The 22,860-nt window shown below is 41.1% G+C and overlaps 1 protein-coding gene across 1 annotated transcript; it reads right to left on the bottom strand.

Annotated features, from left to right (window-relative positions):
- Nucleotides 1–536: 536 nt before the first annotated feature.
- Defb1 (defensin beta 1) lies at nt 537–20,964 on the bottom strand. The gene is made up of 2 exons (XM_020187914.2): nt 20,806–20,964; nt 537–766 (listed from the first exon to the last, which is right to left on the bottom strand). The coding sequence occupies exons 1-2, from the start codon at nt 20,864–20,866 to the stop codon at nt 624–626; spliced, it is 204 nt and encodes a 67-aa protein (XP_020043503.1). The 5' UTR covers nt 20,867–20,964; the 3' UTR covers nt 537–623.
- Nucleotides 20,965–22,860: the final 1,896 nt, after the last annotated feature.

Raw genomic sequence — 22,860 nt, 5'->3', positions numbered from 1 at the left:
TGAAATGCCGATGTGGGTTAGTGATAAAGATTCTTTGTGCTGTGTAGCAAGGTTGTATAACTGGGATTAAGTGAAAAGTGCTGATTCGGGAACTCTGACATTTAACCCTAGAGGATACAACTTCAGTGAGATGCTTTAATGGTCATGAAAGAGGCTCTAATTCTAAGGTTAACAACCCATTGCCTTGAACCCAAAAGAAGAGGAAACAGTCACTGGCTCTGCCTAGGGACCAACTCCTGGAGCAGACTGCTGAGGTCCCTGTATTGGAATTGGCCCTTGCCAGGCCCCAGGAGGCCCTGCAGCCATGCCCAGTGCTCTCGTTGTGTATCCAAATCTCACATGGACCTCTGCCTTGCTCACATGTGGGCTTGGTGGAAAGAAGTGCAAGTGATGTCATTCAAGCCCTGTCCAGCATTTTCTGGAATAGGGAGGCTTGTGGACTGCCCCATCCCTGTTCCATGTCCTCCACCCTAGTCGCACATTTTTCTCAACCTCTTCTACATTGAGACAGAAGACACATTTTGGTCTGAAGAGCATATGCTTAAAATAAGCTTTCCTTTATTAAAACAATGAGTACAAGTCCTTCACTTGGCTTCTGTGTTTATTCTCCCAGTCACTCTCACTCATTTACAGCAGTTGCCCTTCCCCTGGTAACAGGTGCCCTCAACTTTGGTGTGCAGAGGACAACTGGAATAGAGACAGAATCCTCCATTCTTGACGCAGAGGTAGTGATCTGATCTGTGTCCCAGACTTGTGAGACCAGCACCTGTATGGAAGGAAGAGGAACATGTCAGAATCAGGGCTGTAATGCTAAAGATTGGGGACAGTTGGTGAATGCAGGACATAAAACTTTGCAAAGCCCATGAGAGGATTTTCTCCTACAAAGAATTTGCATGTGATCTTCGGGGTTGTTAATGGAATCAGGCTTGAGAAGAGCTCACTCCTCGAAGATGAGCTGCAGGTGCTGTGTGGGGTTTTGCTTCTGCTGAGACTTTCCCCCTCAAAAGATTCTACTCCATCCTACCATCCCCCAAACTCACATCCTTCTGTGAGCACAGGCTGAACTTTCCTGCCTCCATGCTGGTTTCTCTGACCTGAGTCACACACACCATTTTCCCACTACAATTTCTGTTCAGACCTATAATCCTTACTGTCAGGCTGCAATCACCAATACTCTATGATAATTGCACTACTTCCTCCAGTTGGCATTTATTCTGCCTCCTGTCCAGTATCACAGAAACTCGATTTAGCTCAGTGGAAGAGCACTTGCCTGGCAAGTGCAAGGCCCTGAGTTCTGTTCCCAGCACCCAAAAAAAGAGAACCTCTAGACACATCTTCAGTATGCACCAGAGAACCAAGGCATATCCTGTGATCTTCCTGTAAGTGAGCTTCAGGCATTTTTTGCTATTGTTATTAATGTAGATTAATTGTATAAAAGGGTTTAATTGTTATATTTCCATACATGCATATAATATATTTTGATCAAATTCAGCCCCTCAATTACTCTTTCATTTTTGTTTATTTATATTCATTAATTTTTATTAGGATATATTCATTGTACAAGGAGGATTCATTGTGGGGATTCCAAATAGGCCTATATTATATATTGGCTAGATCACCTTCAATGTCTCTCTCCTGTCTTTTACTCTTTCTTAACTCTTCTCCCTCTCCCCTTATAAGTTTTTAGTAGGTTTCATTATGCTATGTTCATCAGAGATACGTGCATATATGCACATACATATATTTAAAGTGTACTTTGATCGCGTTGCTCCTTTCCTCCTTTCCTCCCCCTCTCCCATCCTGCTGGTTCATCTCCCTAAACAGGCCCCTTTCACAATCATGTTCTATTTTTTGGAGGAGGGGTCTAGATTCAATATTTGAGTGAGAACATGTGCTATTTGTCTTCTGAGCTTGGTTTATCTTTCTCAACACAATGATCTCCAGTACCATCTGTTTTCTTGAAAATGACATAATTTAATCTTGTTGCTGAATAAAACTCTGTTGTGCTAATTCCATAGTTTGGCTATTGTCAATAGTGCTGCAATAGCATGGAGTAAACAGTTCCTATTGTATGCTGACTTAAATTCCTTTGGCTATATGCCCAGGAATGGTATACCAGGATCAGATGGCAGTATAGTTTTAGTTTTTAAAAAGTGGAACCTTCATACTGACTTCTACAGTGACCACACTAATTTACATTCCCAACATAAGTGTATAAGGGTTCTTTTTTCTCCATATCCTTGCCAACATTTGTTGTTTTTTTCTTGATTCTGGCTCAGGTGAGATGGACTCTTGTTTTTATTTGCACTTCCTTTATGAATAAGAACGTTGAACATCTCTTCATGTATTTGTTGGCTACTTGTATTTTTTCTTTTGAGAACTGTCTATTCAATTCATTTGCCCATTTATTAACTGAGTTACTAGTTATTTTGTTGTTTAATTTTTTGAGCTCTTTATGTATTCTAGATATTTGTCCTGTGATTAATAACTGGGAAAGATTTTATCTCATTCTGTGGTGTGTTGTCTCTTTATTTGGTAACTGTTTCATTTGATTTGCAGAAACTTTTTACTTTGATATAATCCTATTTGTCAATTTTTACTCTTATTTCCTAAGCAATGGAACCCTTATTCAGAAAGTAATTGCCTTTGCTTATATCTTTAGGTATTTCCCTATGATTGCCGGTAGTAGCTTCAAAGATTCAGATATTACATTAAAATTTTGATCCTTTCTGTATTGATTTTTGTAGAGGGTGAGTGATAGGGGTCTACTTTTAGTCTTCTACAGGTGAAATCCAGTTTCCCCATCAACATTTGTTGAATAGGCTATCTTTTCTCAAACATATTGTTTTGGATCCTTTGTAAAACATCAAATAGCTGTTTCAATGTGGGCTTATTTCTGGGCTTTCTATTCTATTCCATTGGTCTACATGTCTGATTTTGTGCCAGTACCATGCTGTTTTAATAACTATGGCTTGGTAGTATAATTTGAAGTCAGCCATTGTGATACATCCAGCATTGCTCTTTTTATGCGGGATTGATTTGGCTATTTAGGTCAAGCATCATTTTGTCTGCCTCTATTTGTGGGTGGTTATGGGTTGATGCAAGACCCCTGAAAATTCCTGTATTGAAGCCTTAACCCCATATTCCTCAGAATAAGATCTGGCTTTTATAGTTAATGTTACTGAGGTCATTAGGGAGTGCCCTAATGTGGTATGACTGGTGTCCTTATAAGAAGAGTTTGTGACACAGATTCACAGAAGAAAAATGAGTAAGAACACAATGAGAAGGCACCATCCCCAAGGCAGAGAGAAAGGTCTCATGAGAAGCCAACTCTTCTGCCACATATTCTCAGACTCCTGACCTCCAGAACTGAGAGGAAATAAATTTCTGACATGGAAGTCCCCTAGTCTGTGGGATTTTGCTATGGCAGTTTTAGTAGACCAATACTATAGGATACCCCCACCTAGGAAACAGCACATCCCAAAATCATATGTCTGTGTTGGAAAGGTGGTTTGCATTCTGACTAGAATTGTCCTCTTAGGAATTTCAATCTATGCAATCTTTGCCTGCTTTTTAGAATTTTTTTTGCAGTTAAATTGAATTATTACTTTAGCAGTAACCCCATTTCTAGTTATTTTCCTTTTTAAAAATTCTTTTCTCATTTTTCTCTGTGCCTAATTTCTAGACCCTCTCAATGCTCTCAATCCTTCTCCTCTGGAGGCGTTCGAGTTTGACAGTAGTTTTCCTAAAGTTTGAGGTTTGAGTATACACAAAACACCTTAGATGTATCTCCAACCAAAAGCAAAAAAGGCTTCATTGCTTTTGTTTTGTTCACTGAAGAGTTGTGCTGTCCAATATAGTGGCCACTAGCTAGACAAGACAATTTCCACTTAGAAATTTCACCAGCCCCCTTGCCAGTGCTCCATAGCCATAGATGTCTCATGGTTATTGAACAGGACACATGTAGACCATTCCCACCACCACAGACAGTTCAAGGGCACTGTGCTGCCATGGAGATGAAAAAGAAGGGAGAGATGTCCAGAAGCATTGAAGCCAAGACCACTCAGTGGATCACAAAGCAGTCTTTGATCTGCAGCTATTTTCTTATTGCATGCCATACTATTTCCTATTGGTGCCCTAAGTGTTAATGGTCTCATTGCAATATTGACCTCAAGTGGAATAATAATCAGCAAGTCTCTCCAGAATTTTCTACTTCCAGATTTCTTTTTCCTTTCGTGGAAGGATCTCTGGGCAGGAAGGATACCTAGAGGAATCTTAGTGCACAATCGAATCCTTCCAAGTGATTATTTTTAACTGGGAAGATAAGGGAGCTAAAATTTCTTATATGCTTAGAAATCATGAACATTTATGCATCCTCCTTTTTTGTTTTCTTAATTATCAAATTGTTATTCCTTCTCTTTTCTGGCTCTGAGTAAACAGAAGAGACCCAGCGACTCAACCAATTCCATTTCTCCTTGATCCTCTTCCAGATAAAGAAAATTAGGTTTCTTGGTCTCTGGGTGTCTGTAGGGCTTATAGCCATCAAGGCAAAATCAGGACCAGAATAGAAGTCTCCTGATCTACATCTTAATTCTAGTTGTACTTCAACACAGTGCTCATTTATTAGTCATGGTATGCCCCAAGAATTAACTTCTGGGGAATGTGAGTGAGCACGGTTGTCTGTGAATTTGAGTTGGAGTCTGGAATAGTACAGTATTCCCAGGGCGTGCAGTGCCTGGGTGACGCCACTCCAACACAGATTGTTTTGGTTTGACTATTTGCTATACTCTCAGGGCCCCAGTGATTTTTGGTGGAAATGCAGCCAGTGCTTGGGCATTTCCCACACAGGCACTGGCAGAGTGCCATTGGTGTAGGGGCACCCAATCCCTGAGGAGTGGTCAGGCTCAGACGGTGGGAATGGCTTGAGGGGGCTCTTACACTTGCAGCATGTCTGGACCTGCATACAGAGAACACTGTAGGGATTCAGCCCAGCAGCGGCCTTAATGGGGAAAGCAGGGTGGGGCTTAGCCAGAGACATCCATTTCTGGTCTAACCTGTTTGGACTCCAGAGTGAAAATGACCCAATACCTTTCCTCCCCCATATGAAGTAAAGTGCAAAACTATAGGTGAAGCATCTCATCCTCCATCACTTCAGCGAGACAGAAATATTGGCTCATTTTAAAAAATTGTTTTGTCATGCTCTGTATTTGTTTTATTGTGTTTTCTCTCAAATTATTTCTCATATCTCCACCCCATACACTCTTCCTCTCTTTCCTATTTTGCTTCTTTTTTTCTTTCCACATTCTGCCTTCTTTTTGTTATTAAATATTAATACTTTTACTGATTTTTAAATTCTCCATGTATCCTATACCTATCCTAGTTCCTTTCTTTTCTGTCTTTATTGTGATTGAAGTTTTGTTATATTTTCAACTATATTTAAGTATCTTGATTGTTTTTAATTGTTGTTGGTATTTCTGCAGTTTGCATTCTCTCATTTGAGTGTATTGAAGATTAAGACTTCAAGAAATTGCTGCAAACTAAAAAGACATCTATATAAAAATGGAAGAAGTATCTATCTAAACAGATGTATAAACCATAGCTCAAAAGTATGCAAGAAATATGAAAAAATCAAAGCAATAAGACTCCTCTAAAAGCTTATAACTTTTTGATAACCAAATGCAAAGATATTGAAGTGCCAGACAAAGAATTCAAAATTCTACTTTTAAAAATGATAGATGACATCAAAGAGGATTCAATTAGGTTAATAAAATAAAAATAATTCAATTCAAGAACCAGTTGTAAAAGTCAGCAACAGGGCTGAGGGGCTTAGCAAAGAGAGGTTCTGACAAAACCAAATAGTAATCTTGGAACTGAAAAATTTAATAAATCAAATAAAAACTCAGTGAAAAGCATCGCCGACAGACTACAGCAAGAGAAAGAAAGAACAACAGGGAGTGTAGACAAGCATTCAATTATTACATTCAAATAACAATGAAGAAAAAATTCTAACATGACCACAACTTTATGAACTCTGAGACACAATTAAGAGACCAAACCTAAGAATCCTTGATGTAGAAGAAGAAGCTGAGAGATCTCAAATAAATAACTAATGGTGCATCTCAAAGTCTTAGAAAATGGAGCACAAATTAAATCTCAAATTAGTTAAAGAAAGAAATCATAAAGATCAGAGCTGAAATTAATGGGATAGAAAACAAAACAGCAACACATAGAATCAATGGAGCAATGAGTTGCTTCTTTGAATAAATAAACAAGATAGACAAACACTTAGCCTAACTAACTAAAGGAAAGAAATAGATGATCAAAGTCAATAAAATTAGAGATAAAAAGGGTTGTCACAATAGATACCCCTGAAATTCAGAGGACTATTAGTAATATTTAGAAAAGCTATACTCCAATAAATTGGAAAATCTAGAAGAAATGAATAAATTCCTAGATATATATGATCTACTAAAATCGAACCAAGAGAATATGAATATGAACAATCTCTCTCTCTCTCTCTCTCTCTCTCTCTCTCTCTTTCTCTCTCTATTTTATAAAACAGACAGGAACCCTAACTCATTCTACAAAGCCAGTATTAACCTGATTCCAAAAATCACTTAAGGATACAAAAAACACTATAGACCAAATTCCTTGATGAACATAGATGCAAAAATTCTCAAGAAAATACTTTCAAACTGAATTAAACAACACACTAAAAAGATCATACACCATGATCAAGTTGTTTTCATTCCAGGGATGCAAGAATGTATGCATATATATGTAATAAGGCACATAAAAAAAGGTCAAAAATCGCACTATCATCTCAATAGATGCAGAAAAAGCCTTTGACAACATTCAGCATCTCTTTATGATAAAAGCCCTAAAGAAATAAAGAATTGAAGTATCACACCTCAACATAACATATATGGCAAACTGACAGCCAATGTTTTACCGAATGGGGAAAAGCTAAAAGCATTTCCTCTAAAATTGGTAATGAGACAACAGTATCCACTCTCACCGTTCTCATTCAGTACAGTGCTTAAAATCTTAGTTAGATCAATAACACTAGAGAAAGAAAAAATCAGATATGAGTAGGAAATGAAGAGGTCAAATTGCTCCTGTTTGTAGATAACATATACTTAGAAGATTCTAAAGACTCCACCAGAGGACCCTAAATTCTGATAAACACTTTCATTAAAGTAGCATGATACAAAATCAGTACAAAAATCAGTAGCTTTTTAAATATACCAATAATGAGTTCACTGAAAATAGAAGCTAAGAAAATAGCCCCATTCACAATAGCCTCAAATAAAAATTCTTAGGCATGAAGTGAACCAGAGATGTTAAGACCTCTACCATGAAAACTATGAAGCACTGAAGACAGAAACTGAAGAAGATGCTAGAAGATTGACCCCTAGCTATCTTCATAGTCTGGCAGAATTAATATTACCAATATGGGCATATTATTAAATGTGATCTACAGATTCAATGCATTCCCTATCAAAATTCAAATGGGATTATTCACAAAATAGAGAAAAAAAAATCCTAAATTTCATGTGGAACACAGAAGTCTCTGAATAGCTAAAGCAATCCTGAGCAAAAAAGAGCAATGCTAGAGGTATCAAAATATCTGACTTCAAATTATACTGCACAGCTACAGTAACAAAAACATCATGGTGCTGGCATTAAAACAGACATGAAGAACAATGAATTAGAAAAGAAGATGCAGAAATAACCCACACAACAACTGCCACCTGATTCTTGACAAAGGAACTGAGATGTTTGAGATTGTCAGATTGATTGCAGTGAGAAGTGACTACAGCATGCCTCTGAATGAGCCTGTGAGAGCATTTCCAGAGAATTCACTAAGGGGAAAGACCCTCCCTAAAGGTAGTTGGTACCACCTTATAGGATAGTGGCCTGGATGGAATAAAAGGAGAAAAAGGACAAAGGCTCTCTATGCTTCCTGGCTGCTATGATGTGAACTGCTTTGCTTTGCCATGCCCTTTTCACCACAGTGCACTGAAACCTCAAAAACTGTGAACCAAAATAAATCTTTCGTCTCTTGAGTTGTTTATATCAGGTATTTTGTCACAGACATGAAAATTAGCGCCAGAGAAGTGGGGATGTGGCTGTGACTTTACCTGAACGTGTGGTTGCTAAGCCCTTGCATTGGTGTGCAGGAGGAGTCTGGAGATGGAGACATGAATGCTGTAAACAGAGATTAATGGGTGGTTCTGGTGGGAACTCAGAATGGCCCTAGGAAAGTGAACAGTAAAGCCTGTGCTCACAGGTTCCCTCAGAAGGGAACAGGACTGTATCAGAAATTGGGTCAGAGGCCATCCATGTTATACTCTGGCAAAGAGCTTGTCTACATTTTGTCCCTGTCCCAAAACCTTGCGGGAGGCTGAGTGTAAAGGTGACAGACTAATTAATCTAACGGAGGAAACTTCAAGGCAGTCTAGTTCAGGCTGTGGCATGGTTATTACGGCTGCTTTCTGCCACGTTTACAGGGAGAAGTATGATAAAAAAATTGAATGGAAAGACTTGAAAATTTGCAATTTTTTTTCAAAGAGCTTGTGTAAAGTTGGGGTAAGGAAAACATGGTTTCTGAAGAGATTAGCAGCACTCTTAAAAAGAAGCCAAGTGCTTCCCGTCAGGTTAATAAGAAAGATGCCTTGAGGGCATGTTAGGAATTGGTCAGACCTCGCCCATGGCAGACTCAATGGCATGAAAGAGAAAACTAATTTGAATGACCTTCCCTTGAGAAGACAGTGCCTCTGGGGTATCCCGCTCCTATAAGTTCACCTATGGAAGATTTCCCCCAGGTTCAGCCCACCCGGAGCTCAGAGGCCATTATAGCCATAGTCTAAGGGGGACTGGCTTTTGCATGAGTTGGCAGCATACCTTGGTGTCGTTGCTGGTTTTGCAAGTACAGGAATGCAAGAGTTACAGGACCCTGGAATCTTGTACCCAGATGTCAAAGGAAGTCCTGCAAAGCCAGGATCAGGAACCCTATGTAAGCCCCTGAGGAGGCAATGCCTGGAGGTGTGAGTGTGAAGCTAAAGACACCACAGGAGGCTAGAGATGCTAGGAGCTTGATTTTTTGTTTATTTGTGTTTGGTGGTACTGGGGTTTGAACTCAGGGCTTACATGTTTGCTAGTGCCAGCAACTTGAAAAGTCTGCTAAAGAAAGCTGCTGATAATGAGTGGAGCCAACCCCAGAGAGGCTACGTGGACTGTAACTGGCAAGACCATAGATGCAGGGCTGCCCAAGCACTGTGGGGCCCAGACCATGCCATCACACATCCCAGATGCTGGACAGCGAGCCATAAGAGTTAATATTTGACCTTTTAGGTTGCAGTCTTGCTTTGGACAAATATCTTACTTGCTAGTCTCCTATTCTTTCCTTTTTGAATGAGAATGTTCACTCTGAGCCATTTTATATTACCTTGGGTCTCAGAAGAGACTGAACTTTTGAAAACTGTTGGAACTGTTAAGACTTTGGGGACTCTTGGAGATGGACTGGATGATTTGGATTAGAAGATGGACACGACAGTTTGGGACCAGGGGCAGAATGTTATGTTTTAAGGAGATGTGTGTGTGTCAAGTTGACAAGAGGTGCACTTGTGATCATTAATTTTGATTGTGAACTTGGTTTGGTTGAGAATTATCTAGAAAATTAGTAAAACACACCTCTAGTTGTATCTGTGGGGGCATTACCAGAGAATATTAAGGGGGCAGACCCACCCATCGGCTGGGTGCCCAAATGAAATAGAAGGAATAAAAGGGTCCAGTGGTAGCATTTTCCTTCTCTGCTTTCTGGCTGCCATGGTGTGAGGGCTCTTCTCTACCACACTCTTCCCACCATGATAGATTGAAACTTTTGAAACTGTGAACCTAAATAAGTCCTTCTTCCCTTATGTCAGTTATATTGCCACAGTGATGAAAAGTTTGATTAATAGAGATGCCAAAATATACATTGGAAAAAAAAGTCACTTTAACAAGTAATGCTGGGATAATTGAATAACTACATAGAAGACTATGATCCTTATCTCTTATCCTGTATAAAAATTGACTCCAGATTCAGTAAAGAATTTATTGTAAGACCTGAAACTTTGAGATTACTAGAGGAAAGCATAGGGGAAACTCTTTAGATAGAGACATAGGCAAGAGCTTACTTTCTGAATAGGACTCAAATAACTCAGGAAATAAGAGCAAGAATTAACAAATGGGATTGCATCAAATTAAAAAGCTTCTACATAGCAAAGGAAACAATTAAAAGAGTGAAAAGACAGTCCATTGGATGGAAGAACATCTTTGCCAGTTATTCATCTGATAAGGGATAAATACCCAAAATATATAAGAAATTCATATAGCAAAAAGGAACAAAAAATTCAATCAACAAATCAGCTAAGAAACTAAATAGACACTTTTCAAATGAAGAAGTTTCAATAGCCAATAAATACCTGAAAAATTCTTTACTGCTTTAGTCATTAAGGAAATACAAATCAAAACTACAATGATATTCTACCTCACCCCAGTCAGAATGTTTATTATAAAGAAAATAAAAAATAAAAAAATTTTGACAAGGATATGGAGAAAAGGGAGACTTACACACTGTTGGTGGGAGTGTAAATTTGTGCAGCCACTATAGAAATCAGTGTAAAGGTTCCTAAAAAAGTTAAAAATAGAACTATGGATGATTCACCTATACCACTCCTAGACATATAACCAAAGAAATCCAATAGAGATACCTGGGGGACTGGAGATTTAGCTCAAGTGGGAGAACACCTGCCTAGACAGTGCAAAGCCCTGAGTTCAAACCCCAGTATCACACAAAAATAGAAATACCTGTATATCCATGTTTATCCTGCCACTATTCACAATAGCCAAGTAATTGAATCAGCCTAAGTGCCCATCAGCAGATGAGTGGATAAAGAAAATTTGGAATATATATACATACACACACACACACAATGTTGCAAAGATAAATGAAATTATGTCATTTGCAGGGTAATGGATACAAGTAGAGATGATCATGTTAAGTGAATTAACTGAGAAAAATTAATATCATGCTTTCTCTCACTTGTAGAACATAGGGGAAAAAGAGGATATGAAAGGAGAAGGGTTGTGAAAGAGAAAAGGAGGAGTGAAAGTGAGATAAGACAGGATAATAGATAGGCTAATTAAAAACAAGAACTAATTTTTATGGGTTTCAATAATCTCATATTTTAAGTACATCAAATAAATAGTAATGAATTTAGTGCTAAGTACCTTAGTCACATTCTGTGCACTAGAAGTGATCTATGATGTGGCCTGTCTGAGCCCCAGGTTCTCAAACTAGATTGCGCGATTCGACCTGTTTCTTCCATTCTAAGGCTGTTCTTCTCCCTTTTGTGGGTGACTGATACATTTATAATTATACTTAGTCCTCCAAGGAATGCATTATTTTTCTCTAACTCATAGACAGGGCAACTGAGGCCCAGAAAGAGATTGAATGAGTTGTCTATTATTCCATCACAACAAAACTGTGTTCTGCTGAGTTATGAAATTCATGTTTCTGACACATGAATGACTCCCAGGAAGAGGGTTTGGCTTCTTAGACAACTTTTGTAGAAAAGTTGGTCTTCACCTTGGTGTAAATATGTTCCATACTTTGGAGTGAGGGATTATGATTTGCCTTACTATTTGGTTAGTTAGAAACTTGAGGATACAATTTGTGGTTCTTTATTAAGAGAGTTACAACACCCTCACTCTTCTTACTCCATTCCTCTTCCAGCGCCAACCAAGGGAATTAGGAATGGGCTAAAGGACCCTATCAATTTGTGTCATCAGCTGATGAAGCCTAGAACTGTAGGTTTTTGTGGTGACTGGACATTGTCAATGTTTGGTTGTCATAGCTTGGCAGAGCTATTTCAGGTATCTAGAGGTAGATTCCAGGGATGCTCCTGGGCACAGGACAGCCCAATCACAGAGCGTTATCTGTGCCAAAATGTTGGCTGCACCAAGATTGAGACATCTTGGTCTAGTACCATGGTTCTTCTCCCTTTGTGCACATCTGAATTATGTGAGATGCTGTTGAAATGTTGATTTATTTGTTTGGGATGGTCTATACATTTTTGTTAAAAAGAAACTCAGATGAACTTGATGTGCAGGAAAGAACTTAGAAGTGTGGATCTCCGATCTTTAAAGTTTAGAATATATCTAAATCTTCTGGAACACTTGTTGAAACATAATCCTCCCCCATCCTGAGTTTCTGAGTCTCTATGTCTGGGTAGAGGCTGATAATTTGTGTTTCAAACAAGAACCCAGGTGACATTGAAGCTGTTAGTTTAGAGACCACATTGGAGAACCTTTCCATCTAGAATATGAGGTTCTTTCTTGTGAGAACAGTCTACCTAGTGGCTCGTCACCAAGTGCGTCCTTGACATTGCTCATGACATTTGTCTGCCAAGTGCCGGATTTGACTGCACATATCTTACTTTAGAGGTGAGGGGTGCGGTTTTCCTCACAGCAGTAATGATGTTCAACTGGAAACAGGGCCTGCTGACGTTTGTGGCACTTCAGTCTTTGGCTTCCAGTAATAGCACCAAGAACAGTCTAAACTTCCAGAACACACACACACCCCTTGTAGGGTCAGAGAATTAAAGAATTTCTGGGTCAAGATTTGGAAGAAGTAAGGAATGAAAGCAGAGTTCTCACACCCTACTTACAGAAAAAAATAAATTATCAATTTAATGACAAACTTGACATTTTTAGTTAAATAGAAAAATCACAACTTACTAAAATAAACACAATGAGAGCTTGCAAATCTGGATAGTCCTGTATTCACCAAAGTTCTTCATTAAACCTCTGGACCAAGCCAGCACCATCAGGAAATCCTATACACGCCATAAAGAAGTAAGAAAGTATCAAAGTATGCATGCTCTTCAGTGGAATTGCAAAGGAGTGACGCCCAGACTCTCATTTTCATGTCAGCACTGTGATAGTAACAGTATCTGACAAGATAGAGATGAAAGTAAAGAAACAAAGTTAAAGGTCAACATTGATCAACAGAAAGGTAGTTTCTAAATAAAGTATTACCAAACAGAAGAAAACCAGGTTCACTTTAGTACTCAAATATTGGCTTCATTTAACATTACAAAAAATCAGTAATGCTCTTAAATATAAGGAAGAAAATCTTATCATCTTAATAGAGTCAGAAAAGATTTTTGAAAAAATTCAACACTGATTCATGATGAAATTCCTAGCAAATTTATGCACTGGCGTGAACTTCCTTTGACTGGCGAAGAATACCTACAAAACCTACAACCAATTGTGCTCTGATTGATCAGAATTTAAAACCTTTCCATTAGTAACTGGCAACTAAATTAGAATAATGGCTATGATCATTTTTATTTAACATTGTATTCCAGGGGAATGCAAAGTTAAGAAAATACACACACACATGCACACACACATCCCCAAAAGGTATGAATGTGGGAAAGGAAAAATTATAATTGTTAGTATTTGCAGACATCATAATTGTACACAGATGAAAAAGGATTAAGTAAACTAGTTTGGCAAGTTTGTTATATATAAGATCAATATGTTAAAAAAATCAATTTAGTTGTGTAATAGGAACTGGTAGCAAAAATGATATTAAAATAAAAGCATGAAGTATCAGGTACCTAGTTATGAACCTAAGAAAATATGTATTATTTCTCTTTACTCACATAAACAATATAAATTAAAGAAGACTTAAACAAGTGAAAATTCTATGTTTAATTATATGATAATTATTTATAAATGCTATTTCCCCAAAATTAATCTATAACCCATAAAAATCTTGAGTTTCACTTAGTGAAACTTGACAAGCTGATTGTAAAATCTATTTGGAAACTCAAAGGGCCACAGATTCCAAGATAGTCTAGGAGAAGAAGGTGGGAGGACTTGCTTTACTGGTGTGAAGACTAATTATAGAGCCCTGCAATTAAGGCAGTGTGGTGATGACAAAGGTCAGACAGACAAAGGTAGAAAGAGATCCAGGTATGTATGGGGAATTGACATGGGATAGCAGTGAGCCAGCAAAGCAGTGGGGAAATTGTTTCTCACTTCTGGGATAACTGGGCATCCATACTGGAAAGACAACTGACTCTTTGTTCATCACACACACACACACACACACACACACGACTGAAAACCATTGCCAGGTGCATCATAAGCCTTAATGTAAAAGGAAAACCAATAAGGTTTTAGAAAGTAATACTAGAGTCTGTCTTCATGTTTTTCATGTAAAGAAAGACTTGATAAAAAAAATACGGTTGACACTAACCCCAAAAGAAAAGACATCTTTAACTGCATAAAAATAAAAATTACTAATAAAGGTTTCTATTAAGACAGTAAGTAATTAAGACAGCAGGCTTTGTAATGCCCATACCTGGCAAAGGGCAGTTACAAATCAATAAGCAAAGACATAATCTGATAGAAAATATGGGCAAAAGACAAACAGCATTTCACAAAAGATGTCCAAGTGGCTTGTAACTTCACATGCAGAAGTGTCCAGGTTTTTACTCATCAGGGGAGTGCAAATTGAAATTAGAATTACATAGCACTACAGTACACCATATGGATAAAATTTAAAATGAATTCACATTATTAAGTGTTGAGCAGGATACGGAGTAAAAAACTGTCATTCACTGATTGTGGTAATATAAATGAGTATAAGCAGTTTGGTATTAGCTTTTAAAATTGAATATCTGCATATTCTATGACTCGGCAATGCCCCTTTCAGAAAATAAAATCAAGAATATAGGCCTGTCTTGGCAAAAACAAACACATGCTTAAACCAAGCCCTGCTATTCAACATGAATATTCATATAGGAAAAATATAAGAAATACAGGAAGCTATTACCACAATGTCAAGTGAGTGGTTACCGTAGGGGAGAGGGATGTGTGACTTGGCAGCTAGAGGAAGCTTCTCGGGGCTGCAAAGTCGTATTTCAGGACCTGCATTGTTGTGACGGGATGCTTGCCTTACAGTAATTAAGTAAGTTGTCTAAGTCTTTTTCCTGTTCCCAGAACTGAGGACCTCTCAGGGCGTGTATAGCTCCTGCCTCCTTTGTCATCACTCCATGGCTCCACTTCTGTCCAGTGCACACATGAGCTCTGTGGGTAACTCACAGTTCCTTTCTCCTAGATACTAATGCTTTCTCTGAACTTGGTGCTTTTTGCCTGGTCTTCACTTAAGCTGGACTGAGAAATTCAAACTCCATATTATTTGGAGAACTCTGGAGCTCCATGAAAATGAGAATGTAGATCATAGAGAACTCTCTTGTGCCCAAGAATAAAGGATGAGGTGGTAAATGGGGTTTGGGCATGGAGGGAAAGCAGGATTGTGCAGGTTTCTATGCTTGGGGCTAAAAGACTGACTCCTTCAAATGCACTTATTAGGTCAGATATGGCTGGATTGCCAGTAATCTTGTCTAGGTGCAACAGCAACAACTGCTCTTCTCAAGTGTAACACTAGGTGTTGGCTGAATGGAGGGCAGTTGTCATGACGTGGCAGGAAATGGACAGGAAATGTGTGCCAATGGGTCACCATGGAAAACAGGAGACAGAAGAAAGCAAGTCTGTAGCAATGAGCACAGGGCAGGCTTGGTTTCAGGGTATCATCAGAAAGTAAATCTGCACAAGGAAGAATCGACAAGGACTTTCATGCCACTGAGACAAATGGGACCTAGCACCAGTCAGCCGCTGCCTTAAGGAAAAAACAAGTAAAACGACTATGATGAAGAAGATATGTTAAATACAGAGGAGGAGCTGGGGGCGTGGCTCACCTGGTAGAGTGCCTGTGAGGCCCTGAGTTCAAACCCCACTACCTCCAAAAAATAAGAAAGAAAAGAAAAAGAATGAAAAACACAGAGGAGGATCTTTAGACTTTATGTAAAAGATCTATGAAGATAAAATTTCTTAAGGAGGCCTTTTGAGACTGACAGCAGGGAGGGTGAGACGCTGAGAAGGAACACGCATATATCAGGCTGTTGGTTACAGAACTTCTGGACCTCGGTTGTTCTGCTTTAAACAGAACAACCAGAGCCTCCCCTGTGGGTTGCTAAGGTTGGCTTTGTTTGATGCAATTACTGGTAAATGTGAAGTTCTGGAAAAACATTATGGAGGGAAACTGGAGAACTGTTGACTAAAACATAAAATTCTTGCAGGAAAGGACTACCAGCCTGAGATGAAATAAATTGCAAAAAGGACCATGGTTTGGAAGAAATCAGGCCCAAACACTCCCATTTCTTTCACCCTGACCTTTGGGCAGACTTGGCATTAAAACATATATCTGTAGAGAGATCAGGGTTGTGGGGCACACAGAGCAGCCAACTTGAGACTAGGAAGGAGAAAGCTAAACACAAGGGTACAACCTGGATTTTCCCCACAGTCTCTATAGGCTTCAAACCTCTGGTGATAAATAAATGGGTTTGACATGGAGAGAGACTGAGGAGATAGGGCAGGACATAGCTTTTCAGAACCTTCTGTACATTGGTAAGTTATCGAAAGCACTTTCCTCTGGTTAGGACAAGGTGGTTAGTGGTCAGTGTCTTGGGAAGGTCCCAGGAGCAAGCAGGCTCTCACATTGTGGGTATTAAAATAAAGGATGATGGCACTTCATTGTGGGTTGTTGATGTTAAGGCAATTATCTGGGGACTGAGAGGATCAGGGGTCATTTCTATGAATGTGTTGACGCTATCTGGGGAAGAAATCAACAGGCCACTCCTGCCAAACAGATTTCCAAGCTAATTTGGAAATGTCAAAAGAAGCAGGGTCTCTCCTGAATTCAGGTAGCCCATGAAGCCCCACATTCAGCAAGAAACTGGAGCTGGCCACCAGTTCTCAGTATTCCCTCTGGTTAACTTTCTGGAATCTGCAGTGTACTTTCTGCCTAGAAGATTCTTGAGGTGGAATGTGTGACAGGAGACAACGCTGGTCTTGGGGGAGTATGAGGAAGAATGCAAGGTGGGGGTCGGAGCTGGATGTGTGTCCCTGTCATTGCTGGCTGTCATGTGAATGTCAACTCCTCTGAGTATGTAATTATGTATGGGGTAGGCATCACAGCAGACTCTGTGGCAGGGTTATTTGGAGATTGAGGACAATGACCATCTTAGAGCTGCATCTCAGCTATAAAGTGTTCTTAAGGCTTTGTCCTGATTGGTGCTTTTGGGAGAAACCCACCCCCAAATCCTGATAACCAAGTGCCCATTCTAGCCTGGTGTCTGAGGCTAGCCTGCCTGTCACGGTAGGTGGGTTCCTGGGAACTGTTGCTAGAGGTTAAAGAGATAGAAGGAATTAGGGCAATTGGTGAGATCCTCAGGTGTGGGCCTGGGAGGGCCAGAGGATATTGGAGTTTGGAATCATTTGCCTATACCTTATGTTCAAGGTAGGAACTGGGCTTAGCCTGGCAGCAGTGTGGGTGGAGCCTTCAGGGAAAGCAGGAGGAGGTGGTAGAGCCAATAATGCCAGCTTCTGTGGGCTCAGTTGATTTTTTGCCCTCCAGGGCTGGTGCACAGGGACAATACAGAGGTAATTGAGATGACTTTGCTGATGGGAGAAGGCTCAGAGGCTGCTATGACACCACTCTTGTTAACCTCTGGCTGGCCTGTCATCAGCCCCTTGGAAAAACCAGCATCCAGATCAACTGGTCTTTGAAGAACCCTTTTCCTTTTTCTTCATGTCCCAGTTACAACCTTTTGAGCTCCTTAACTCCAGATGTGAGCCCTGCCCTGCAAACCTCAGTTGATCTGGCCCCAGACATGCATGGATTCCCTCCACTTCCATGCTGCCTCCTTTAGAACCAGCCACACCATGAATCTCAAGAGTCCCTCTGAGGCAACATGGGAGCTGAAGGCCAGGTTCGATCCCTTGAGCCACTGACCACCAATCATGTGATTCAGGATAACGATTCTTTGCTCCTCACGGGGGCTTTGTAAGGATTACATGGAAATAAGGGTGATAACGTTTATTCTTCTGTGACTCTGGGCTTTCACACATGCTGCCTTTCCAACCACCTGCCTTCTCACCTATCACAAACGCACTTTATCCCGAGCTGCACATTCAGTGCCCTAAGCAGCCACATGTACCTGGGCTGTGTGCCCAATGGGCTGAGGGAAGGCCATAGGGAATGAGGAACTGTGGTGACCTGGGGTGGGGGGGTCCCTGTCTAGAGAAGTAGCCCCTGTTCTGGTGCAGCTCACTGTGTAATGCTGCCAAACCTGTGTTTTCAAAAGAACATCAAAATCTAAATTTTATGTGACATACCTTGACTCTTAATTGTTGAAAATGAATTATGTTTTATAATCACTATACACATCAAAACCACTATTTCTCCTATCAGCCCAGCCTCCTCATAAAAGCCTTTCTTTTTGCCTCTAGTTCAGGTCAGCTCCTGTGACAGTTCTCTTGGCAGCTGTGTTCCACAGCCTGTCACAACCTAGCCGTAGTTTTGTATTTAATTGCTATCAGTTTTTCATATTAAGCTCTGATTTTAGAGAGGAAGGTCCCAAGACTGAGGGCCTGTGTTTTCCTGGCTCTTTCCCCAACCCAGGACAATTCTTGCCTTCAGTTGTTCATAAGTATTTTCTCAGCCAGTGCATGGACAGCCTTGAGAGCCCTGGATTTCCAAAGACCTCGACAGTGGCCTCATCATATTCTTCTCATTCTCTGTTCACAGAAGCACCATTCCCAGGAGAAGAAAGTGGGCAGCCCTACACCTAGAAGGTCACATCTATGAGATTCCACAGGCCTGGGTTTTGCCAGGTGTGAAATGTCCAGGCCAGCTCAGGATTCTTCCAGAAAAGGGAGTAGAATTGTGTCCTGTAGGAAACAGGGCAGCCACAGACCAGGCCAGGCAGGCACCACCTTCTAGGCAATAGCAGTTAGTGTCTAGCTAGCAGGCAGGGCTGGCCTTCAGACAGTGAGGATGGAGCAACAGCAGGAATCATGACAAGAATCCCAACAAAAAATACGTCAAGTGATGGATACTTTAACTGGCTTGATCTAACTTATTTTACTAATGTTTGTACAACAAGAACGTCATTCTGTGTACCAAAAATGTATGCAATTTATATTTGTCATCTACACCTTAAATTTTTAAAAAGCAAACCAGAAACCTCCCCCTCCAAGAAAAACAAAACAAAACAAAACAAACAAACAAAAACCCATGACAAAAAAGTGAGGCAGAGCATATGCAAAGGTGCAGGAGAAATGGTCGGGAACCTGTGTTTAATGCAGAAGATATATGTGGAGTAGGTTCTTCCTCCTGCTCCTGACATGTAAGCTCAGGCCAGGACATAAATTCTAGAGGAAATTGTTCATCCTAAGCAGTGTCCCTCCCTGGGGTCCAATTGGAACATTGCAGGACAGCAGTGGCTCCAAAGTGCTAGTGATTTGACCTTGGGACCTCAGGGGCTCAGAGTCTCCCTGGCTGTGAGTGGGCTCTCTGCTCTTTGCTCTTTCTAGAAGGTGAGATGGAGAATTCAGATATTGACTAACAGGACTTATGTGACCTAAAAGCACAGAGTAGAGCAGCCTCGCCAGAGTCTCTAAGTGACCCTGACACATGTGCTCCCTGGTGTCAGCTTCAATCTGATAATAAAAGTTAAGGAAGTGAAGCTGGTCCTGCTCACCCTCTGGACACTGGCTTATTTGAATGGGCTGCTCGTCGTCACACTTATATGTTATAGATGGAAATAAGAACTCTACGCTGGAAAAGCTGCTTTAAAACTTTTGAGTTTGGACTGTTCTTAGTGAACAAAAACATATTCGCACATACAAACCAAACAGGACTAAAATCAAACAGCACGTGCTGTCTTGCCTGGCAGGCTCTGTTATTGCCTAATTATTAAAAATTGTTAATTTGTCTGCTTCCCTAATGAGTCTCAACCAGCTCAATGAAAAACTTGGCATTGAGAATGCTTTTGTATACAGGGAGAGCTGAGGCACAACTGGAGTCAATTCAGCACATCTGTAGGATAAAGTCACAGCCTGGAGAAAAGTAGGATTAGTGTCTTCCAGAGAATTTCCAAGCTCTGATATCTGCTTAGGACTCTCATTATGCAGCTCATAATACATAATGAGGAAACTAAGGCTCAGAAATATGTTACTTGCTTAAGGTTACCGTGAGTGACAGAGCTGGGAAAATATGTCCTTGATTCCTCCTGCAAGGTCACACCTTATCCCACATCTGGGACACCACTGCTTTGGCACAAAGAAGCTGACATCCTCTATTCTGACTGGAACACCTCACTCTTGCTGACTGACTGGAGCATGTATCTAGATGTCCCAGGGAAGGTAGAAGGTCACTTATGGTCCCCTGACTGCCTGCATAATTGCTTAGTTCATGTCCTCTCTGAGCTGGCCTGTTGGGAGGGGTGGTGGCACCTGTCCTGCCAAAGGGCACCTGGGGAGGCCCCACCCAGTGACCCAGGGTGAGGGTGTGGGTGCCTCTCTTTGCATAGGAAGCTGGCCTCCTGGTGTGAGGATCCTTCCTGCAGGTGAAGCAGAATTCCTTCCAACACAGGATGGTCCTCCATGGCCAGGGCAATGCTGGGGCTTGGAGATGCTGGGAACTGCTCTTCACCAGCCCTGCATCTCTGCCAGCCAGCCCCGTTGCTATTCTGCCCAGGAGACACCGCGCAGACCCTGAAGGCTGCTGATTGCTTTCAGGATGCTCTCCTGCTGCCTGTCGCTCAGGAATAGGAGGTAATTCCCCTCAGCTCTCCTTAGAGATGACTTAGAAGTCATCCAGCAGATCCCGAGGCTTACCTGGAGCAATCTGGAAGAAGAGGAAGCAGAACATCAGTAGCAGAAAGCAGTGAGTCTTCATGGTGGCCACAGACCCTAGGCTCAGAGTGCAGACAGAACCAGAGACTCTTCAGAAGCTGAGCCGACAGAAGTGTTCTGAGGCTGGAGTGTGACTGTATTTATACAGTGATGCTGGGTTGCACCACCTCACAGTCAAGCTGAAGGAGGTTGGGCAATCCTGAGTGAAGTTCTAATAACTAACCCACATGTCATTTTCCCTGAGTAATCTCCAAGTCATGTGGGTACATTTTCTCTGCCTTGCTGGGACTGGATTTTGCTCTCAGTTGGCACCTCCTGCCAGGCCTGTTTTATTTTCCAGATTAGAGTATTCTGAGGGGTTCCTGGCAAGGCAGTTCATAGTAGGAGTCCTTCCCCTTTCATGGCTCATTAAGTCCAGGCACAAGAACCCCAGACATCCAAGTAGACACAAGTCCTGCTGGAGCTGGTCCCTGCTGGTTAGCCATGCCCCTTTAGGGTAACTCTCAGATTTCTCCCTTTTCTGGAACAAAAGCTAAGCAGGTTGCAGAGATGGAAATTCTTCCTCAGCCAAGGTTACTTTTCATCTCTCGCCTTGTGTAAAGCTTTCTCTTTGAGGAAGCAACAAAAGCTTTGCTTTTCCACATAGATATGTTTGCTGGGATTGTTCACTGTGGCTCCCTACAGGGTGGGCTCAGAGAGGCCCCAGAGGACAGTTGGGTTGAATCTACAGAACTGCAACTGTCTGGCTGGGCCTTTTTCTTAGCTAGTTTCTAAAGATCCCTCAAGTGTTCATTGACTCTAAAGTTTAAAAAGTACTTTCTTATTAGTAATATTCAGGGCATTTCTGAGAATAGCTTTCCTAGTGCATCAAAAGAGAGTCTTTTTCATTTGTGAGCAGTAGTACCTGGTCCCGGCAGATTAAGCAAGATAGGAACTTATTAAGAGGACATGGAATTATTATTATTATGGGGGAGAACTGGGCTTGAGGCTCAGCTTCCAGGAACCACATCCTACCTGTGCCTCTGAACTGGGTTTGAGGATCTGTGAATTACCACTTTTCATAAGATACCAGAACAGACTTGATGGCAGCCACCACCAACACACCACCATTCTGCAGCAAGTCATGCACATTCCAGAAATATTCACAACTCTCTCTCTCTCTCTGTCTCTCTCTCTCTGTCTCGTGCCTTTTCTCTCCTAATCCCAACTTTTGGCCCTTCTAGCTCTGGTTCAAGTCCAGATACTATGTGTAACTGGCAGAATCTCAGTCACAAGGCTGACTGCACAGAAGTTTGGGGAAGCAAGATCTTTGGGTGCTCATTCATCACCTTGGAGGATAGCTTTTGTTTCCCACCATGCTCTGCAATGGAGAATTCTCCAAACTGTCAAAGGATATAAAATGTGGACAAAAACAAGTAGCAAATTTATTATATTGAAGACCATTAATTCTTTCCTTCACTGATTAAAGCATATTTATTTGGTATTCAAAATGTACCAGAAAATCTTTCCTGGCTTGGGGAACAGTAAGAGACAAGCCTTAAAGTGACTTCCTTCAAAGGTCTCACTGTGGAGGCAGAAGGAGAGACAGGGACTTCTGATGATGCTGGATAGGAGCTCTGATCATGGCACATAGGGACCATCCTGGTTGCTGCTAGAAGATGACAGTCCCAGGATGTCAGGAGTCCCAGGATGTCAGAAGTCCCGGGCCTCGGACCCTTGGCCAGCACCTGCCTCTGTGTGGTAGGGGGCCTGCTGGCCAGTTCCTAGAGAACGCCATGGAGGGTGTAGGGAAGGACGGCTAAGAAGCTTCCCTGTGAGACACCCAGTTCACTTCAAGAACTTGAGAGCAGGTAGGGCAAGATCTCAGCTTGGAGGAAAAAGGAGCTCTATCTTTTGGTCTCTTCCTTTTTCTTCCCCCTTGTGGATTGTCTAATGCCCTCAGGGAGGCCATTAGCATGAAGGGTGAAGAATCAGCCTCTCTAGGAGATTCTATCAGCTTTCAATTTTTTCTTCTTCCTAGTTTATCTAGTAATGCAA

Source organism: Castor canadensis, chromosome 14, assembly GCF_047511655.1.
Source record: "Castor canadensis chromosome 14, mCasCan1.hap1v2, whole genome shotgun sequence".
Lineage (NCBI taxonomy): Eukaryota > Metazoa > Chordata > Mammalia > Rodentia > Castoridae > Castor > Castor canadensis.
Note: the sequence above shows the minus strand (reverse complement) of the source record. Positions and strands in the feature narration are given on the sequence as shown.